Below are 22,509 nucleotides of genomic sequence, written 5' to 3'. Positions count from 1 at the left end.
TGGTTGCCACACCAGATTTCACACTTCAAATCACATCATTATGTGTAATGTTGTCAAAATCACGAGTAAGATCATAAACTTGTTGATCTTGCACTTATTAAGGGCTCTTACATGCTGAAACAAAGCATTAACGTAGTGTAACCAGAGTGAAATCACTCATATTTGTAAGATTGTGGGTTCAACAATCTTTTGCAAGCAAATTTGGCTTATTGCAACTAGTTTAACAGGTCAGGTTTTGCATCTCAATTTCACAAAACAACCTAATTACATTGACTATAACTGTCACAGTCGTGATTGGTGACATGAGGGCTAAAAAACCTTAGCCCTTAATTGAATTTAGGGATAATTTCATCATTGCTCCCTTTTTTCATTAGATAGAGTATGAAACCCTTCCAAACAAGCTAAATCACACACTACTCTTACAGATCTCTCCTTTGTGCAAAGCAAACAATCTGAATCAAATCTTCAAGGTACATTTCTAGCCAACCCACAACCTACACAGATCTTCAGCACACTGTTTTGTGGTCTCTATTCTATTCATGTCTTTAGGCTCCACATCAAGGAAGAAGAGTCTATGTAGTCTCTGTTCACATAGGTAGTTCTTGTTATGCTTTTGTTCTTTTTTTTATTTTTATATTACTTGACCCATGTCATTTATTTCTATCATAGGTTTAAAATTATGACTTTTAATTATTAATTATGAATATGACTTTAATTTAAGATAAATTTTTATTTGAACATTTATAAATGTATATTAAATTATCCAAGCAACCACTACCTAACAAATTTAAATTAGTTGATAAAGTATTTAAAATATCCACCACTAATTATGTGAGCAGAAGTTCAAAGATGATTAACTCTTATATACTAAATTTTTCTGCCCAATTTTAAGAGGGAACTAGTATGCCTTATATGTCTAGCATCATTGGACTTGATAGAAGGCAACTGGTGTTTAGACAAGTATATGAACCTGAATCTAGTAGACACCTACTGTGCAAGTTGTATAAGGAAAAACATAGGTAAGCCAATGAAACAAAGTTTACAATGAATTGTGTACAATTAATGATGGCTATAGTGGATTGCTACGTCCGTTACTTGTGACATATAAAGCAAGTCATATTATATTACTATTATTTAGAAGCCTTGTTCAGATAGTTTTACATGCCCCTTAATTCAACTTCCTCTCAATAGATTAAGTGTCTACTTTGCTAACTAAAAGACAAAGTGCACTATTTTTCTGTGTGACTTGTTATTTGCCTACACTATGTGCAGCATTCGTGGCATCAGGTGCTGCAAATTTAATAATGTATAATTATAAATAAAATATTATTTTTTAGTAATAATTAATTTTTTTATAAGGATTTTTTTGAGAAAAAAATATTAATTAAATTTTAAAATTCTAAAACATCAATGGTTTTGAAATTAAGAAGAATATAAAACATTTAAATATATGGAAGGAGATAATACATTTCTTATATTTTGAAATGGAATCTTTTATATTTAACTTACGTGCATATATGCCTCAAATATAACATAGGGTATGTATGGGTACCTGTCTGGAGATTTCAACAATATTTTTGAAACACAATCTATAGTTTTGTATTATGTTTAGATTTTCCTAAAATTAATTTTGTAACCTATCTTAGGAGCAAACCTGAGTTTATATCAAAAGCAACAAATGGGTAGATTGTATATAAGACTCGTGATATTTTCAGATAAGCCTTTATATCCTCCTTGTCACACAACTGGAAACCAATTTTCCAGCACCTACTGTGTGTGCTTCAGTTAAAACTCTACAGTATCACTTCCTTCTAAGTTTTATCTAGAAAAATAGGTAACTTTCCTCCAAAGTGATTTAAATTGGAAAAACAAACACACCTCTATCCATAAGTGTTCTATTTGCCACATCAACATCAAATGCAACAGTGATAAAAGTAAGGCGGACAATTACAGACAAGAAGACCAGTAAAGTTTAGCTAATATTCTGCCATCAAATCCATATGAAGCATATTCCTGATCCCGTGAAGGTTGGGCAAGGATCAGAATTACTAATTTATCGGCATTAGTAATTACTTATTCACTTTCCTAATTTATCGGCCACTAATTCAAAGACAAAACACTAGTTATTTACACACCTTTCTTGTGCTTTCATTGTTCAACATCTGAGTAATTTTATATAGAGACAAAAAACAAGGCTATCATTGACAATTTTTAGTATAATTATTTTCCAAAAATATATTAATGATTTATAATTGGAGGAAAGTCCAAAACTGTTATATTTAACACAAAAACTAAGCAGGAATGCAATTAACATTTCTCCTCTAGATATTCAATTGAAGTACGAATAGCTTTACTATAATACTACTTATTACTCGAGCAGGAAATGAAATGATTGTCTCATAAGTCATAACTGGTGAGTGGTTTTATGAGCTGTTTGTAAATTTTCACCTGGATAAAGGGCTTTATGGCTGCAGTTCAAGAAGATGTAATGACAAAGAATGCTACTGATGAGTGGTTTACTTAAGGCTGAGAAACTCCACGATCACCTGAGGCTGCAACAAAAGTTTTATTGGAAACAATTACTAGTTCATTGGCTTCATTACATTGTACTACATGTTGTTATATCACAATCTAACATGAACAAGTTAAATGGTAGAAGGGAATATGTATTGGCACTAATTCACTCAATATATTACTAAACTAAATTTAGAAGGTCCTTGTAATAAATGGGATATGGGACAATCATCCAAAAAAATTGAAATTCATTTTCATATAAAATAATAAGGAATGAGGCAGAAAGCATTAGATGAGGTCTCAACTTCATTTTTATATTTCATAATGAATGTATTTAATTTTAGGCATTTTTAGAAACAAACAAATTCAACTACCTGTACAGTTTCGTACAAGTACAGCTTGAAACTAAAACGGCTAAGTCATCATCCAGTTTGGTACCAATGGACTTCTTTGGCTAAGCCATTTCAGGGGTTGCTGTAGTGTGAATAACACTATTGGTAGTGAGAATAGTAGTTCCCTACTACTAATGTTCTGTCAGCCCAACCCATGACTCTGGCCCACTACTACTCTAGAGTCAGTCAGGTATCAGCTTCTTAACTTCATTCTTGAAAGACACCATCCTTTCATTTTATGTGTAAGGCAATCTTTTTTATACCATAATTCTCTTAAACTGGATCTAATGTGCATCTCAGTCAATCAAGTAAGTGTTAAGAATTAATGATTTTTTAGGAAAACTTATTTTAATTGACTTTGAGAATAAATTTGAGATGATAAAGAAAATACTAACATGTACAACAATAATACCATAACCATTGAATTAGACATAACTAAAAGAAAAAAACCCCAATAAGTTAGCAAGGGTTAACAACTTTACTGGTCCCAACAACCTGAACTACCCCAAGCCAGCGTATCTTGCTCAAATCAACTCCATATGTTAGTTTGTCGTGCCCATGGAAATACCCACAACATACATAAGTTTTAGTCAAAAACATTAAAGCAATGACTATCGGTTGGATAACTTACACACACACACACTGCTACAAAACAAGGATTTAATTACTATAGTAAAAAAGCTTCAGTGTCCTCGAATATGTATACACTGCTACAGAACAAAGATGCGAAGAAGTATACATTAGACTTTTGCCTCAAATATTTTAGCTGGTTGAGAAGGTAATGAAATGGAAGAAAAGCACGAGAACATACCTTGAAGTAACAGTCCCAAAAGGAAAAGCTTCAGTGTCCTCGATATGACTTTCTTTGTGGCGTTCGGTTCTTCGTGGCATTGGGAGACACTGTGTGATGGGGGGTTTTGTTTCCAACAGACTGCGGTTGAAGGAGACAAAGCTTGCGCGACAACGGACATGAAGGCGACCTAAGAACGAGTTCTTCGTGGGCTAGCTAGGGTAAAAAGTAAAAACGATATACAAAGACGGTCTTTTGTAAAAACCATCGTTGTCTTACTTCCTGATAATTACAATATTGCCACCGAAGGATATTCTAAGATGATCGTCTATAGCCGCCTTAGAATGTGCGACGTTAAAGACAAAAGTTTTCTTCTTTATTACAAAATTGTCACCGCTTCGTATTCTAAGACAGTTTTAAACAACCGTCTTAGAACATGCGTCTTAAAAAAGGGCTTTTGTAGTAGTGGTTAATTCAAAACCCAAAGCCAAATGCAATTCTATTATGAATGGTGCCATGCTTGAAACACTTTTGGCCACAACAGTTCAACACTTCCTTAAGAACCAAATAATGTACCATGGCAGAAATTGTGTTCAGGTTTTATCACGTGTAATATAGATGTGACACTTTCCTAGGAACAAAACTATTGGAGTGGGTATTTGTCTTCGCGGTGATCAAGGAAACTTCATCAAAGCTAGATCCTTGCTTTATTTGGATTGTCTGAGAGAAGCAGAAGATTGGGCTTTCTTACAAACGTTGCATTGGATGACAAACATACGTGTTTCAAATGTAATCTTTGTACTTGATTGTCAAATAGTGGGGGTTAAAACTCCTTCACATGACTCTTTGGATTTCCATTGTGTTTTGTGTATGTGTAGAGTTATTCTTCAACATTTTTCAAATTCAATGATGAGTTTTATTAGAGGACAAGTCAATCATATTGTCCACATGTCATAGTTAAGACAGTAAAATTTCACACTATTGATCATATTCTAAATTGTATTTACTCCCTTATTTTAAATTAAATGAAGTAATCTTATTCTTTAAAAAAAATCCACTATTGTTTGATTTTATTGACCATTTGTTTAAATAGTTTCATATATTAAATTGGAATTAATTTACTAGCAAAAAAAGAAACCTCAGTTATTTACTTATTTATGTATTTTAAATATCAATAATTTATAATTTTATATTACTAAATCCTTTTTAAAACATTAAAATATAATCAGAATTAAATAAATAAAATGAAGACTTTTTTTTTATAATTTCATATTTTTTAAGATAAAAACTATTTTTTTAGAATAATCAAAATAAAAATTCACTCATTTTATAAAGATTAAAAACATATTTGTAATTGTTATCTTAAAAATAGAGGTATCCAATATTAATTTGTGTATAATCGGACATGAAACACTGCATGCACATGGAGTTCATTTCCGTAATTGACTCAATGACACACGCATCATCATCATTATTGCTCTTATCTGTTTGTTGGTAATGGTAATTAATTACTCTCCCTTTAGCACAAGCTTATCCAATCCATCCACCAAAATTAGAGAAAAAATGTGGACAGTATCAAATGAAAAAATGTGCCCACATTTGATCCACAAAGCATATGAAGAACCACATGGTCACATGACTACCATCCTATCCATGGTTTTTCTTCTTTCTAACTTTTGTGGGTTATTACTTTAGGTTTAAATATATTTTTATTTTTAATAAATATTTAATTTGTATATTTATTTTTAATAAATTTTTTATTTTCTATTGAATTTTTAATAAAACAATTATTTTATTTATTATCATTCATATTTTATTCCAGTCTTTGATAAATTAGTGATTTTATGTTTATCCTATGATAAATTAGATACTTTTATTTTAGTTTGGGCTAATTATAAATAAAAAATAAAATTATTATTTTATTAAGAACTTAAAATAAAAATTATTAAAAAGTAAACATAAAAATCAAATATTTATTAGAAATTAAATACATATTTAGTTCTATTACTTAATTATTACAATTAGTTTATTATATGGATAATAAGGACTGAAGAGTGGTTTCATTGCTCAATTAGTTGTTACAACAGAAAGAGAAAAATAAACAAAATCTTTAATTATTTATATAATTTTTATAGTTTCTAAACTTATCTATTTTAGTCTTTATATTTAATAAGTAGATTTTTTAGTTTTTGAAGTTTACATTTTAATTTTCATAAAATCTTTGTTATTAAAATTTTTTAATTCACTTATTAAAATTTTAATTCCCAAAAGGCCCATGTTTATGGAATAAGCATTGGTTAACTCTATGTGAGCAGTTGTGATAAGATAAAGGATGCAAGTGTTATCCGGAATGATTGGGCGTAAAGCGTCTGTAGGTGACTTTTTAAGTTTGCTGTCAAATCCCAGGGCTCAACCTTGGACAGGTGGTGAAAACTACCAAGTTGGAGTACGGTAGGGGTAGAGGAAATTTCCGGTGGAGCGGTGAAATGCGTAGAGATCGAAAAGAACACCAATGGCGAAAGCACTCTGTTGGGCCGACACTGACAATGAGAGACAAAAGCTAGGGGAACGAATGGGATTAGATACCCCAGTAGTCCTAGCCGTAAACGATGGATACTAGGCGCTATGTGTATCAACCCGTGCAATGTTGTAGCTAACGCGTTAAGTATCCCGCTTGGGGAGAACGTTCACAAGAATGAAACTCAAAGGAATTGATGGGGGGCCGCACAAGCGTTGGAGCATGTTGTTTTAATTCGATGCAAAGCAAAGAACTTTACCCTGGCTTGATATGTTGTGAATCCTCTTGAAAAAAAGGGGTGCCTTCGGGGACCTAGACACAGGTGGTGCATGACTATCATCAGCTCGTGCCATAAGGTGTTGGGTTAAGTTCGCAACGAGCGCAACCCTCATGTTTAGTTGCCAACATTGAGTTTAGAACCCTGAGCAGACTGTCAGTGATAAGCCGGAGGAAGGTGAGGATGACATCAAGTCATCATGCCCCTTATGACACGTGCTACACTGGATGTGACAAAGGATCATGATCCCGCAAGGGTGAACTAGCTCCAAAAACTCGTCCTTAGTTCGGATTATAGACTGCAACTCACCTGCATGAAGCCGAAATCGCTAGTAATCGCCAGTCAGTCATACGGCGACGAATTCATTCCCGAGGCCTTGTACACACCGCCCGTCATACTATGGGAGCTGACCATGCCAGAAGTCGTTACCTTAACCGCAAGGAGGGGGATGCCAAAGGCAAGGTTAGTGACTGAAGTGAAGTCGTAATAAGATAGTCGTACTGAAAGGTGTGGTTGGATCACTTCCTTTTCAAGGAGAGCTAATATTTGTTGGATAGTTTAGTTTGATACTGCTTCACACCCAAAAGGAAGCGAGTAAGAACTAAAAAATTCACTTACTAAATTTTAGGTACTAAAAAATTCATTTATTAACTATAGAAATTAAAAGAGATAAGTTTAAAAATTATAAAGACTAAATGAGTAATTAAGCCTAAACGAAAAAGATTATGAGGGTATTTATATGATTATGAAGTCGTCGTTCGTCTTGTTATGAATGGTCGCTCGTTCTGGTTGTGTTTTGTGTTTGCCTTTGGTAAACGTTGTCGTATGGTGTTTGTCATGCAGTGCATCTCTCGTCTTCGACGATTGCCGTTTCAAAGTCAAAAAGTATAAAAAACGGCTTGCGCTGTATATTTCTCATCCACTGAAATTTAAGCCAGTGCCTTTCCTTGAACTTGTCAATCTCATTTTTATTGCAAAGTAGTAAATTATGCCTCAAACTTAGGGGGGCTTCGGAGCGTGCCTTAGTTTGGTTTTCAGATAAAAAAATCACTCAAATTAAACTGTTATCGCGTGACAGTGAACTAATTAGATCGGTAGAATGTTCCAACACGATTTCAAAATAAATGTTCTACCAATTAACGGAAAAAAGGGAAATCTATTATCTAACAATGAATTTTTAAGTTACTCCAAAAAATACCTGGTGTAGATGAAATTACAAGACAAAAACTAACTCAAGAATGCTAAAGGGAATTCGAAAAGCTAAAAATAGCAGAAAACTGGTAAAATGCAAAAAGATAATTATTGGAAATAAGAAATTAATTTGAGTTGAAGATCATCTCACTTGTTACAATATTTATAGATGAATGAATCGATTCACGTAAATCGAGATTCACCACCGAAAAGGATTTTCACTTACTAACTAAGTCTTTCTATTTAAGTTTAAAGATCTAAGACTCTAATCGCTAGCTCCATTAATTTTTGACCTCGTCAAGCCTTATCTTTTCACGAGTTAGCAACTAACCCTCTATCATGATTGCCCTTTATTAAGCAACTTTTGCTAACTTACGGAATTTTAAATAATGTTACCAACCCAAACATAACATAAAAATGTAATTTGATTTAAATATAATATCAACTCTAAAATAAATCAAACCAATTTTTTGATTTAGTTTGGTCTAGTTTGATGTCTTTTTATTTTTTAATCTATTATTATAATTTAAAATTTATTAACTAAACTTAAATAATTATTATCTTATATTATTTTAAAAATAAAATTTATTTTTATTAATTTTTCTTTATCATATTTTAATTGAAAACGATTTTTTTACTTCTATTTAGCATTATTATAACACATGATATTGCCAACTCTTTTTAAAACATAATAACAATTTGCACATAACATAATATTTATTCTCGAACATGAGTAAATCATCGTAGTGGTGGTGAATTCAACGACGTTAGTGGGACGACCTCACAATTTAAGGACTCCTTCTTTGGTGAGCTTCTCCACCTTCCTTGATTAAGAAATTAGCATCCACTTATTTGACCCTATGAACAATAATAAAATAAATAAATAAAATTTGTTAAAAACTGACGTGATATTATTGTATTCCTTTTGTTTTAAATTAATTTATATTTTAGAATGATATTTTATAAGTAAGTTTTAAAATGTTAATTTTATTAATATGTTAAAATAAAAAAATAGTTTACAAATATTGATATATTTTATTTTATAACGGTTGCAATATCGGTTAATCTTATTAGTTGTTTGTTGTCGAATATTAATTACCTTGTTATTGGCTAAACTATTTTGGTACCAATAGTGACAAAATTTCTTTGTTTAAGTATTTAATACTTAAAATTCAAACAATCTTACACTAATTAATCCATACACTCTTGGTAATTACAACAAATTTACTTATCTGGAAGTAATCTCGGGATAAGAACCAAATTAGGAGAATTGACCAATTCTCCAAAAAAATGGCTAAGAGATGGTATTAAGCTAAAGATATTATTTCCTTTTCGTTTAAAACCTTAAGTTATAACATGTAAGTCAACAATTTCTACAAAGAAGTAACTAACTTAGGAACACCTGATTTGAAAGTGGGATCTTAACATCGTATGAATTGAGATACTCTTTTAACTCAAGTCACCAAAACCAAATCTGTGATCCCATCCTGAGAACCTCTATACTCGAGTTGGAGTCACAACCTTCTCAGCTACAACGAGAAGATGATCACGCTCGATGCGTGGCACCTCACCTAGGGCTACATGATAACAATTGGGATAATTGATTATTCCGCTATAAACATGGTATAAAAGCACGGATATGGTAACTAACTCTATTTCATTCTTGCTCCACCCTCAACATTTGACTGACTTGAGCGTTGAAGTGTATGTAAACACCCTAACGTAGGATCTTCTTGATGTCATCGTGCTCCCCCACCTAAATAGCCATCATGGTTCGTTCCTAGACCCGGAGATCTCTTCCTCCTCAACCAAATCTTCATCTCCTGAATCTAACACTTACCATTATCTAATATGCATTCAATAATTTTTTATCCAGTAATAAGAAGATTAATTTGAGGAAAATTTGGATTGACCAATGACCAAGCGGCTCGTCTCGGTTGGAACACAAGAAGAAATGCTAAGAGTAGTCAAAATGATAGAAACTATGCAAAAAAAATTGAGTGGCTTTGGTGCTAATTGGCACTGCCTCAATTCCAAACACAACAACAGAAGGGCCCCAACAACACACGCACACACTCTCTCTCCACACAAACAACAAAAAACAAGGGGTATATATATTTCCACGTACAACACATCCCATCCATCTCGAGAAAAGAGAAGAGAAACAAACAGACCTCATTCACAACTATACACAACACATACCAAACCACGTTGGTTCTCTCATTTTCAACTTTCAATTCCTGTTCCATTTTTTACACAAAGGAAAGGAAAAGAGAAGAGCGAAGAGAAGACGTAGTGGATTTTGGTCCGTGTATGCAACGAAGGAGCCACGCTCGAACACGATGCCCCTAACCAATCATCTTAACATAAAAACATTTTAACATTAAAACTCTTTTCCATTTCTCACTCTCTTCTCTTCTCTTACACTCTCTCCCAATCCAATCAATGGCTTCTTCTCTTTCCCCTTCTCCCTCTTCCCTCGACCAAACCCTTCGCGACGTCGACGACTACGTTCTGGTCAGTCCTTTCCGCATTGCTTCTCTTCAATCACTTCTTTTCCTTTCTTTCAATCGCGCTTTTCTTTTCACTTAGGTCACGTTCGAACGCTCAATTCGCCTTCTCTTTTGCATTCTGTTCCAATGCGTGCTTTTCTTTTGTTTTTTTAGCGTTTCAACACTCGCGATTTTTGGGAAATCGATGTTAAGCGAGTGAAGGTTTCTCATTTCTGTTCTTTTTTTTTCTTTGGCTACTTTTTGATTTAGTGCTTGCTTGTTTTTACTGCACTGTGTAGCTGTGCACAGCTTTTTTTTTTTTTCGAACTGGTTTCTTTCGTTTGCTTCTTTTTCCTTTTTCGTGTCGGTTTGCTGAGAAGAATATGCTAAAAGCCAAGTCCTCTTGTTACCACACTTTACTTTTTTCCCTTTGACACTTAATTCTTAGGTGGTGAATCCGAGGACAAGAAAAAGACACTCAAAATGGGATTCAATTATTTTTCTGCCCCTTAACTGCGATGTTTTTCTATACCCTGAGTTATTGTGCAACTTTTTCTTAACGTCCTTATTAATAATGGCTTAACTTTTCTGTTTAAAAAACATTGGTTCCTTTCTCACATTCTTGGTGGGTGGTAATGGCTGGGTTTTGATTTGAATAGAACTTTCTGATAAGCAAAGGGGATGTTTTGTCCTCCTTGTTTGACATTGTCCTGTTTGGATTGAGTACCTATAGGAGTAGTAAATAAGAAGGTAAAATGTATCGAGTGAGAAGTTAAATGGGAGAACTTCTATATATAAGTTGATTTTAACTCACAAGAGAAACCCAATTTTTTTAGTTTCTTATTTTCTTCTGCAAATGCTTATGGAGAAATTGATCTAAACGGGATCATAGGCTCATTTGCCATTGGGTAGCTCCTCTTCTATAGTTCTATTGGTTTGATCATTGATGGTCCTCTTATGCATCAAACAATAAAACAGGAAGCAGTAAATTTATAATTTTGAACAGATTGATGTTTTTGTGGAGAATCAAACATAAGGATGTGAACACTAAACTTTGATTGGGTTGCAGGAAAATGGGTCAGAAGGTTTGTCAAGGGACACACTTCATTATGTGTACGAGCTTGTGAAGAATGGGAATGTGGCATTTCGAGAGAACAGAATGGAAGAGGTTAGTGTGCTACTATATATACTTTTTTTGAGGGGTGGTGGTGTTCTGTTGACTGTTCTTTTGAATGCAGTCCATTATATATGATAATTGCTTGCAATTCTTTTTTTTTTTTTTTTCTCTCTACAAAAATATAAGTATTAAAGTGACTTTTTCATTAGAGTAATGATATGTCCGTGTAATTCTTAATAAAGTGCTAAAAGAAAATGTACGTGCATTTGTAGTCATGTAAACATAAAAGATATTTAATACTTTGTTGAGTAATTATGAGGACAGATTAGGAGGATGTGGAATAGTTCTTTTCGTTAAAGTACTTTGTCATGTAAGATTAAGCTTTTTTAAAATATGAAATTGAAATGAGATTATTGGCTTATCATAGCTTTATGTCAAGAAATTGAAAGAACAGATCTTCTTCCAACCCTGAGTTGTTCTGGATGCAGCTGCATGTAGTGGAATCTTATTTTAAATGTCTTATTTTATCATTTAATTCCAAAAAAAGGCCTTTATTATCAACCTAATCATATTGTTCTGTTGTGTCTATCATTCTTAGCTTGGTTGTTAACTAGTTTACAAAGCAGATCCTTTTGTTGCACTTTAAATATTGCATAGATATGCTTATTTTAGATTAATTTTTTTGTTAAAGGTTTAAGTACAATCGTTGTATGATTTCAGTATTTTTTCAGTTAGCAACTTTTGTAGAGCTTGATTCCCATGTCTATTGGCCTGTTAGATGGAAGTTAATTGAATTGGTGTTGGCAACAAGTGAACAAACCTGACATAATATAATTAGTCCATTATCATGACAAACAGTTAATTCAGTGTTTTTACTTCATGCTTTGCTTGGGAAACATTAAGTGTTACGCTTCAGTCTGTTCCTTTTTTTGTGTGTTCTTAATGTTTTTCCACTTCATACATGCTTTATTCCTGAAAAACACTCCTCAAATTTGGATATAGATGCAATTCTCATGCATTACAAGCCTTACTGCAGAACTTAATAAAGGGATGTTGTGGAATTGTTTCATACACAATGAAATTTGATGCTTATACAATGTCTTTCCAATGTCTGCCTTTGTCATTATTTCAGGCAATCAACTTTTACTCAAGAGCCAATAACATCAAATCAGGTGATCCAATCATCCTCAGCAATCGAAGTGCAGCTTATATTAGGTTAATCATAGTTTCACAATTTTCTTTTGAATTACTTGTTATAAACGTATTTATCATCTTCAAATAATTTTGCTCCAGTTTTGTATAGTTTAGTGGTCTCATGGCAATCATGATATTTTCCAATCAGGATTAGCCAATATTTCATGCACAGAACACCATCATCTTCAGAACGTAGGCCATTGAGTGGGCTTGAACCCACAACACTTGCTGAAGTATGTCCACTTGCATCATTTTTATCATGCGGATGTATTGTAGTATTTGTAAATTAATTTGCACATACTAAGTTGATTCTTGACAACCATTTCCAGCTGGGTTTGAAGGATGCTGAGAAGCTTGTTGAACTCCAAAGTAATTCAGCAAAATCATATCTTTTAAAGGCCAATGCTTTTCTACTGGTAAGTGTCTCATGCTCTGTTAATCAGTTAATCTCTCCTTTTGAATTTGTGGGGTAGCCCCTGATTTTTATGAAATATATTTACCCTTTAATTTTTATTTTCTTCCCATACATTTGTGTTTTAACTCATGTTGCTAGTTCAGGAGAATTCTCCCACCCTGGGTCTGTACCTACTTGATGGGGAACTCTTGAGTGAAGGACAGGTGTGGCGATGGACATGACTAATATTATGGTGATTCAGAAGAATAATAAGGGACAGTGACTAATTGTTTTAGTTATAACTTATGGCCTGTGATTCTAGGGAATACTTTGAAATAGAAGGCACCTTTACCAGTGTGTGGTTAATTCTTTCAGAAACCTACCAGACAAAAAGTAATTAAAATTATTTGAGTTTTTCTTCTAATAAACTAAATAAACAGTGCAATTGTGATTCTAAACAAGCCTCATTACATTTTATATATTTAATTAATGTGCTTTTGTTATGTTCTGGGTCTTCTATGGTTAATATGGCTATTTTATGCAGATTTCCCTACCTTCTTGACAACTTTAATTTAGAGTCATTATTATTGTGCTTCATTGAGTTTGAACTTTGAAGGTGTGGAAGTTGTACTTGCATAGTATTTAATGCTTGTGTAAAGCCCGATGTCATAAGTAACTTCTATTGTGTATGTGCTATAGGATTTTGAGTTTCTATAATATAGGAAATTATGTCAACTTGTATGTTTTTGCCCCTGGTCAATTGCACATCCTTTTCTCGAGTCTTTACATATGCCTCTCTGCCCTACTTCTTTGTTATGATGGTGCTCATGTTGAATGTAACTTGATATGATATTGTATTAAATTCACAGTTAGAGAAATATGAAAAAGCCCGGGATGTTATTCTTTCAGGCCTTCAAGTTGATCCTTTTAGGTATTACTCATTTTCAAGTCTTTCCTTCTTTTATATACTAGAAATATATATATATATATATTCCTTATCTAAATTTAGATGGAATATCTGAATATAGAGCTTTTGCAATAGTCATTTATTGTACTATTTCACAGCTCACTATTTTTTTTTTCTCATTTCTTCTGATATCATGTAGTAATTCTCTTCGGGCTTCTCTTCAAAATTTGGAAAGTGTTTCATCTAGTTCAAGAGGGATGAGTACACATGGACATCCAGAACGTAATGATGATTTTGATTGCACTCTCTGCCTGAAGTTACTGTATGAACCTGTCACAACCCCGTGTGGACATTCTTTTTGCTGTTCGTGTCTATTTCAGTCAATGGATCGTGGTTAGTGCTATCTTCTGTTGATTATATTTTCTACATGAATCTATATATTCTGTGCTATGTTGATTCTTGTCCTCATGTGTTAGGAAACAAATGCCCATTGTGCAGGACTGTTCTGTTTATTAGTCCTAGAACATGTTCCATCAGGTGAGTTGTCTATAGACTCTACAATTACAATGTCATAAATGGGAAACTGCATGAAAGCTTTGGGTTGCTTTATTTTTCTTCTAGTTCATAGTGGGATAGTTCATCATTCTTCTAACCAAAATAGGTTGAAAACCAAGTGGCAAAAAATGTGGCAGTAGGAAGTTACTTTCTTAAGCTACTTTTCTTGTTGAGATTGAGACAATGTATTGCCCCAAATTAATAGGACAAAAAAAATGCATGTTGTCAACACCCTTCTGGTGATTGCTGAACCTCTTTGATATCTATAACAGGCAATTCCTTTGGGATTATGAGTATGTGTTCTTCAGAATTCAGTTTAATCTTCAGATATTTTGGTCAAATAAAAACAATAACAGATTTCATTTACCATTACTTTTCTAATGTTATTGTCAATTTTTTTTTTAGTGTGACATTGAAGAACATCATACAAAAGAATTTCCCAGAGGAATATGCTGAAAGGAAGCAAGAGCACGACAGTTTAATCAAAGCTGGTGTAGATTTACTCCCTCTTTTTGTCATGGATGTTGTCATACCATGTCAAAGGTTTCCACTCAATATATTTGAACCTCGGTATAGACTCATGGTGAGTTGGTAACAGATGCAGATAGTTGCTAGAAAATTTTAAATTTTAATATATCTTGTATGTGCAAGTTGGTGATTTGTTTTCTTGTGGTTCGTCCTTAAGAAACAGTAGGGTCTTTTTCAGTGCCATCTGCCTAATGTTGGTGAGTAGTTGGGACTTGGGAGCGAGGATATAGAAATTAAACCACTTGATTTATTATAAATATTTGAAAAATATATACCAATTCTTTATCTTGAGTAGTGAATAGTGATTAATGTACTGTTGAGAATTCTCCACCCAGCGTCCACGGACCAATTATTGATTATCGATTTGTACTTGTGGCACAAATGGTCAAGTATGCTTCATAAGTGGTTAGTAGTGTTATGAGTTTATTGAAATGTTTAATGGTGGTTAACTATGCTGGGTAGACGCTGGTGGACATTTTCAGTGGGACATTCTTCTTTTTCCTTTTCATATATTCAAAAAATGTTGCTATCAACAAAATGTATGAAAAAAATTAACATGTTAAAAATACTGAAAATGTTCTTATTCATATTCAATCAATTTTCATGAAACTATTTCTTCCTATAATGTATGTATTATAGTTATATTTTGCATTACAAAGTTTGTATTAGGGATTGACAACTTTGCAAAACTTAGAAAAATGAAACTTAGGGCTTTCTTCATTAGTATTGAAACTCTTTTTTATTTTTTTATTTTTTATCAACACTAGTATTGAAACTCTGAATGTCATCATATCTCTAATTTATTATTATTTTTTAAATAAAACAGGTAAGAAGAATAATGGAAGGCAATCATCGGATGGGAATGGTAGATTACTTCACTTATCTCCTTTTCCCCCTTTTTTGCTATATAGCACTGACCATTTCCATCTGTTATTGTGTGTGTGTGACTTGTCTTTTGATCTTGTAGGCTATACTTGATTCAACAGGTTCCTTAGCTGAGTTTGCCTGTGAAGTGGAAATCACAGAGTAGGTGTTTGGCATCCTTTTCACATGAAAATATAAAATCTCAAATACATATCCCCTTCCCCATATGAAATTCATTCTCATGTATTTCACTTGATTTAAATAATTTTATTTATTTGATGTTGTAGGTGTGAACCACTTCCAGATGGTCGTTTTTATATAGAGGTGAAAATTTAACTGATTTATCTATGTACTTATATATACTTCACTGCTCTCAACTTTATTAGTGAAGATGAAATTTGGAAGTTTTTTTTGTCTTTCTCTCAACTTTCAAGAACAAGCCACTTCTCTCTTTCATCTTTGTTGGCAGGATTTCTTTTAGTTCTTTCTGTATTTTCTAAGAACATTTCTCTGGTGTGATTCTCCATATGACAGGAGATTCACAAAATATATAAAAAAATTCTCCTATCTTTAAAATGCTTCCTTTCCAAATCCAGAAACTACAGGGTCTACCTAGGGTTTTCTTATTTGAAACAGAGACAAGGAACAAACATTTGACTGAAAAACTTGCTTAGTGTTCTCCCAGCCCTATCATATACATAGAATTTGTACTAGACATCTCCTATAATTAGGGAAAGAACATTACAAGATACTTAGTTTAATTACCCTAATTATGTACAGCTATTAAAAAGAAATAATTACTATGAAATCAATCAAATATTCTAACACAATTTCAGCGTATATTGTAAAATCTCAACAATACAATGGTTACAATCTTATTATAATATCAACATTTTGTTTGGATTTTCTTTATGTAGCTTTATTTAGGAGGACTTCCTTCTGTCAATGGAATTTTACAGATGATGAGATATTGCTGAACTAGGTGTGAGCTGAATTAGGCCAGACCATTACATGTAGTTAGAACTTAGATTGATTATTATTGATTGTAAAATGTGCAACTCTCCATTACAGAGCAAAAAATCTATATTTTGTTATGATGCTGATTGTCTACACTGTTCTCGCATGGTAAAAATTTTATCCCAATCATTTTCTGACAATTTTGATAAATCCAGAAAGCAATTTATTGAACTTTTTCTTGTTTATATCGTATGCGCTTGCCAGAAGGACTTGAGAATATTGTGAACAATTGACAAGTTGTACAAGTTCACTCTAAGAGTCAGTTGTTTTGGTGTTTGTTTCTCATTTTATTTTTGTCACTGCTGGGCTGGTGTTAGTGGTCCTAGGATACTTCGGAGGCTCCTAAGAATTTTCTATCTTAATCTGGATTCTATTAAAATAGATTTGGCTTTTCTTTAATTTTATTTTAAAATATTTCAATGTCTAAGAAAGTGTTTCTACATGCAGATTGAAAGTCGCAGGAGATTTCGTATCATCCATTCCTGGGATCAAGATGGGTGAGTTGTCTCTGGGTGTTTCATGAATTCTCTAGCTGTTGATCTGGCTGTTTTTCTTTCATGGAAATATGGCTTTATTTTTTAATGTTTTATGCAGGTATCGTGTTGCAGAGGTTGAATGGATACAAGATATTATGCCACCAGAAGGGACAAGTGAAAGAGATACTGTAAGTTCACTAAAATTTTGTTATGAATGTATTTGTAAGCTCACTGTCATGTGGATAGCATGCTAGTTTATTTGACTATCTGCATACATATGATATTTTTTCTTTTTGGGTGTACAATGGTGGTAATGGGGTTTGTACTTAAGATTCCATGCAAACTACTGAAACGCCCACTGTTAGGCTGGCCCTAGTGGTTTGAATAATGAGATCTTTGATTGCCTTTAAAATTTATATTCCTTTATGCTTTACTTTTAAATGTTAAGGCTTAGCTACATGTCTGATGACTCTTTAGATTGAATGCATTATACTGTAACAAATTGTTGATCCATCTTTCTAAGTAATAACTTATTATTATGTTGTTACAGTTACAGCAACAGACATATAATGCAGTCGAAGATGCTAGATCATGGATAGCAAGAGCTAAAGAAGCAGCAAGACATGGTAATTTTTAAACTATAATTATATGATGTTTACCTAGGACTACTTTGTACTTTGGTGATAGTGAAACCCAAGATATATTGGTAATTTTTAAACCATCATCAGATGATGTTTACCTACTACCTAGGACTTCTTTGTACTTTGATTATAATGACAACCAAGATATATTGGTCATCGCCTTTTTCTTTTCCCATTTTTTTTGGGGGGGTTGCTGAACATATATTTCCAGCACTTATAGGAATCTGTTAATTCTGATGATGCTTTAGTTTTTGTTATCCTATGTTTCTGAATGGGAGTGACCTTTTTCCTCTTTGCACCTTTACAAATGACAATGGACTGCTGCAATACTAAACTACTGGAATATCATACAGATCAAAGAAAACTTGAGAGACTCGCCAGTGTTGAAGTAATGATGCCCTCACCAAAAGACCCTGAGCGCTTTAGTTTTTGGGTAATTACATATATCTGTGACTTGACATCAGTTTTTTCGTTGTGGGTGAAAACATCACCTTTTGCTATTTTTGTGTACTTATTTAGGCTTTGATTGCAGCTGGCTACTCTTTCCAATCGGAGGCCTGCGGAAAGATTGGATCTCCTACGCATAAGAGACACTGCCGAGGTATTAAGCCATTTGATCTTCTGAGAGGGAGGGATTGTTGAATTTGATCTTCTGATATAGCATTTTATTCTGTAGTTTAATTCAATGGATGGGAACTGCTGTAGTTACATTTGTATACATTGCTTGCTTGTTACCATATAAAAACAAATTTTCTTCCTTTTATTTGTAGAGGATTAGACGGGGCCTGATATTTCTCCGCCAGGAGGAACAAGGGTGCAGAATTCAGTAAGACAAGCTGAGGAGGGCTGCCACTATTATTGCAATTGAATATTTGTTTATTGCAAATTCATTTAGAAGTCTTTCAACATTCTTCGGCCTCATAAACAACCGTTGATGAGGTCATTTTTGCTGTAACATAGGGTTGAACAGTTTTTCTAATATATATAATCATCTACAACACATTTTTTATTGGCCATCTGGTTTTTGCATGTGGTTTTTAAGTTGAGTTATTATGCTGGCGGAATGCAGACGTAATAAATTAAATCATATTTGGAATAAGCCAGAATGATTTACAAGTCCATCCGTAAATCACAAAGCACTTTATTGGGGGTTTACTGTCTTTTAAATTGCCTTTACCCATTGTTTGGATCCTATGTAAAATTTCAAAACCTATAATTCTAGGCAAAAATATTAACAAGTGTTTTTCATTGGTTAAGAAATCAATGATAAAATACTTTTATAGAATTTTTTAATAATATACTTTAATTATGATTTCTAATGTATACTTATAATAATAATAATAATTTATTTATCAGAAGAATTGAAAGTTAAAATATACAAGCTTTTTGTAGAAAAATGATCCAGAACTTTTCGAACACACTAGGGACTTGATGGCAGCGAAAAACAAACGTCCATTGACGGTAATTAACACTCCAAATCATTTTTATATTCGAGTTTGTAGGAGTTCTGGAAAAAAGAGTAAATATTAGGGTATCTCTAATCGGGTAACTCTTCTTTCATGAGATATTTAATGAGGTTCACTTAATTTTGTATTTAAAATATTAGTTTACATTTATATATAAAATATTTAGTTACAAATGAATTATATTTGTTAACTGTTTATAAATTAAACTATATTTTAATTTTAACAATGTATTATTTTATATTTCTTTACATAAATAAAAATATGGTTGTTTTAAAATTTATTTTATTTATTTAAATTATTAGCACACTAGTTTTGCATGTATTATAAAAATTATTTAAAATAGTGTATTTTTATTTAAACTTTTCCATTCCTTTTTCTTTATATTTTAAATTTTGAAGTGAAAATTTCATGTAATTACAAATTATTATATATTTATATATTATTAAAACAATTGACATAAAATATATTAAATTAAAATTAAGATAAATAATAAATATAAAAGAGTGAAATAAATTGTGGGATCTATTTAAGAAGCTTTTTAGAATTGCTAAATTGAAAAGAAAAATTGATTAAATTACTTAAAATAATAAAGATAATATATTATTATCAGAAAAAGTGAAAAAATATATATTAAAGATGATATATCATGTGAATTGCTTCATTGGATACGCCTTAACATTATTTTCTTTGGACAACAGTTAATGCCACCTCGATGACAAGGAGGCAGTATTTATTATTTAGAATGATTCGTTGTTTCGCGCTTTGCATTTGTTAAGTTTGTTGACATAAAACATTTTTTTATTTATTTTCCTGTTCAACCAACTAAAGTAAATGTCATACTAAAACATTTGCGGACATAACATAATGCCTTGTTGGCAACATGTTACTATTATATTAGGGGCCCAATGCAAGACATTGTTTTATGTTTTATATTATCAATCATTCCTTCGCTCAGTGTTGTGCTTATTGAATCTTTCTGAATTTCTATGAAAAAGGTCTCAATAAAATCAGAGTAGTTATCCAGTTCCATTTTGTTCTGATTGGTTTTAAGTATTAGCTGTCCTTGATTCATATCAGTCCAACTTTTGCAATGAGCACATTATTAATAATAGGTTTAATTATAACTTTTATTATTTAACTTTCTTTATTTTATAAATTTTATTATCTAAGTTTTCAATTTTTATGTATTATACCACTATCATAAAAAGAGTTAAAGATAAAATAAAATTACATCATTTTATTATTAATATGTTGATAAATATAAAAAAAATAAAAAATTTATATGGTAAAATTCATAAAAGAAAGAGTTGAGTGATAAAATTTGTTAAAATAAAACTTGAATGATAAAATTTATAAAATAATAAAATTTTGGTGGTAAAATTTATAATTAAACCTTGATAGTATATAGATATCATCAGTTTAAAGTTTACTTGCTGGTTAGAAATGGAGGTTTAAAGATTGAAGGGAGAAGAAAAGATAGATCTTCTCTGAGTTTAAACCCTTTCACTATATTAGTTGATTAAAAACATATTTTTTTAACATATTTTTTTATTGGTTAAAATTAATTAAAAAATATAAAATTAAAGTACATATTCATTGAATAAAAACTGAAATCTACTTAAAAATAATATGTTCAAAAAGAATATATTACTCACATTTCTCTTAATGATAATAAAGTTATTTCTCTTAATGATAATAAAGTTTTTGTCGAAGTTTGTTGAAATTATTTTATAAACATTGTTTTTGCCCAAAAGGCCAAAATTTCTGTACATCAGCGTAAATGCCCCCATGACATTGATGCTTTGATTAATGACATGTCTCTTAATCTCAAATTACTTTGTGTTAATTATCTGATTGGCCAATGCAGCAACACAGAAGAAGCACGCTTCATAACGTGATGGATCCACATTATCAGTCCTTTATATTTCTCATAAAGGACTGCAAGAATATCACATTATGAACTGCAAGAATGCTTCAAAATTGTTATGCCCGATTATTATTTTTTTTATAAAAAAAACCGCAAATAAGTCACTTGCAGTTTTATATTTTCAAAAAAGTTGTCTAACTGATCATATTTGTTTTTTAAAAAAGTATTATTTGACATGTAATTTTATTTTAAATAATGTTAATAAATGAGTGGAAAGCACCAGTAAAAAAGATGAGTGAAAAGCAAATACGTTCTCTTGTCGTGGTATAAAATCGGGACAATGTCCGTAAGCAAATGACGTTAGACTCTACGTCAAATGTTTAATCAGAGCGAGATGCTTCAACCTATCTAATTTAACGAGTGTTTAGATGCATATTTTCAATATTTTTCCCCTCTTAACAAGGGCTATATTTCCTTAAAGAAAAAACAAGGACAATATTTCTGGTTTAGAATTCTTTAATTTTAACAAATTTTTTTGTGGCAGTAATTTTAACAAATATTTAACTTCGACAGTTGACATAATCAAATGACCTTGGAGTCTACATCAATTCTTTTAATAGGATCAAGATGATTCATCCTCTGATTTAAGCACACTATATTTATGCTTTGTAACGTTGTTTTTTCTTTCTAAAGGTCTGACCTAAGTTTAAAGCACGTAAAGTCTTAATTTTAAGCACTCAAACAATACTGTTAGATGAGAGAACTAGAAAATGAATTCATTGGAAATTGGAGAATGATTACACAATAATTGCTATATATATATCAACTTGGAACTAACTAACTTCTAACAAAGTAACTAAAATAGCTACTTTTACAACTACTTTAACTAACTCTAATATCCTCCCTTAAGTTGGAGAATATATGTTAATAATTCTCAACTTGTGGATGAATCCATGGAAAGTAAACATATCAGCTACTTGATATGGAGTCTTGACATGAATCAATGTGAGTAGTTATTTCTGAACTAGTTCACGGATAAAGTGACAATCAATATCAATATGTTTAGACCTCTCATGATGGGAAGGATTAAAGGCCAAGTGAATTGCAGAAGAGGATGACTATGTCAATAGAAACCTTGAAGTGTTTTAGCAATCACTGTAACCAAATCACTTCACTTGCTACTTAGGATAAGGCATAATACTCTGACTCAGCTGAAGATTTTGAAACGGTGCCTTGTTTGACAGATTTCCAGGAAATCAAAGAGTCTCCAAGGAAAACACAAAAGCCAATTGTGGATTTTTTGGTATCT

The 22,509-nt window shown here is 32.0% G+C and overlaps 1 protein-coding gene across 7 annotated transcripts; it reads left to right on the top strand.

The window, feature by feature from the left end:
• Positions 1-9,817: 9,817 nt before the first annotated feature.
• Positions 9,818-18,876, top strand: LOC100797798 (LON peptidase N-terminal domain and RING finger protein 1). Of its 7 annotated transcripts, none has more exons than XM_014774743.3 (19): positions 9,818-10,199; positions 11,244-11,342; positions 12,424-12,506; positions 12,634-12,718; positions 12,815-12,901; positions 13,044-13,103; positions 13,749-13,810; positions 13,986-14,179; positions 14,263-14,323; positions 14,747-14,924; positions 15,696-15,734; positions 15,837-15,895; positions 16,021-16,057; positions 17,198-17,247; positions 17,345-17,414; positions 17,777-17,852; positions 18,185-18,300; positions 18,387-18,468; positions 18,638-18,876. In XM_014774743.3, the coding sequence occupies exons 1-19, from the start codon at positions 10,128-10,130 to the stop codon at positions 18,643-18,645; spliced, it is 1,518 nt and encodes a 505-aa protein (XP_014630229.1). In that variant the 5' UTR covers positions 9,818-10,127; the 3' UTR covers positions 18,646-18,876. The 7 variants fall into 7 exon arrangements, with proteins under 7 accessions (XP_014630229.1, XP_014630231.1, XP_014630227.1 ...); XM_014774745.3 differs by having other exon boundaries at positions 9,819-10,199; positions 18,221-18,300; XM_014774741.3 differs by having other exon boundaries at positions 9,819-10,199; positions 18,400-18,468.
• Positions 18,877-22,509: the final 3,633 nt, after the last annotated feature.

Source organism: Glycine max, chromosome 4 (assembly GCF_000004515.6).
Source record: "Glycine max cultivar Williams 82 chromosome 4, Glycine_max_v4.0, whole genome shotgun sequence".
Taxonomy (NCBI): Eukaryota; Viridiplantae; Streptophyta; class Magnoliopsida; order Fabales; family Fabaceae; genus Glycine; species Glycine max.
This window is presented reverse-complemented; position numbering and strand designations above follow the sequence as displayed.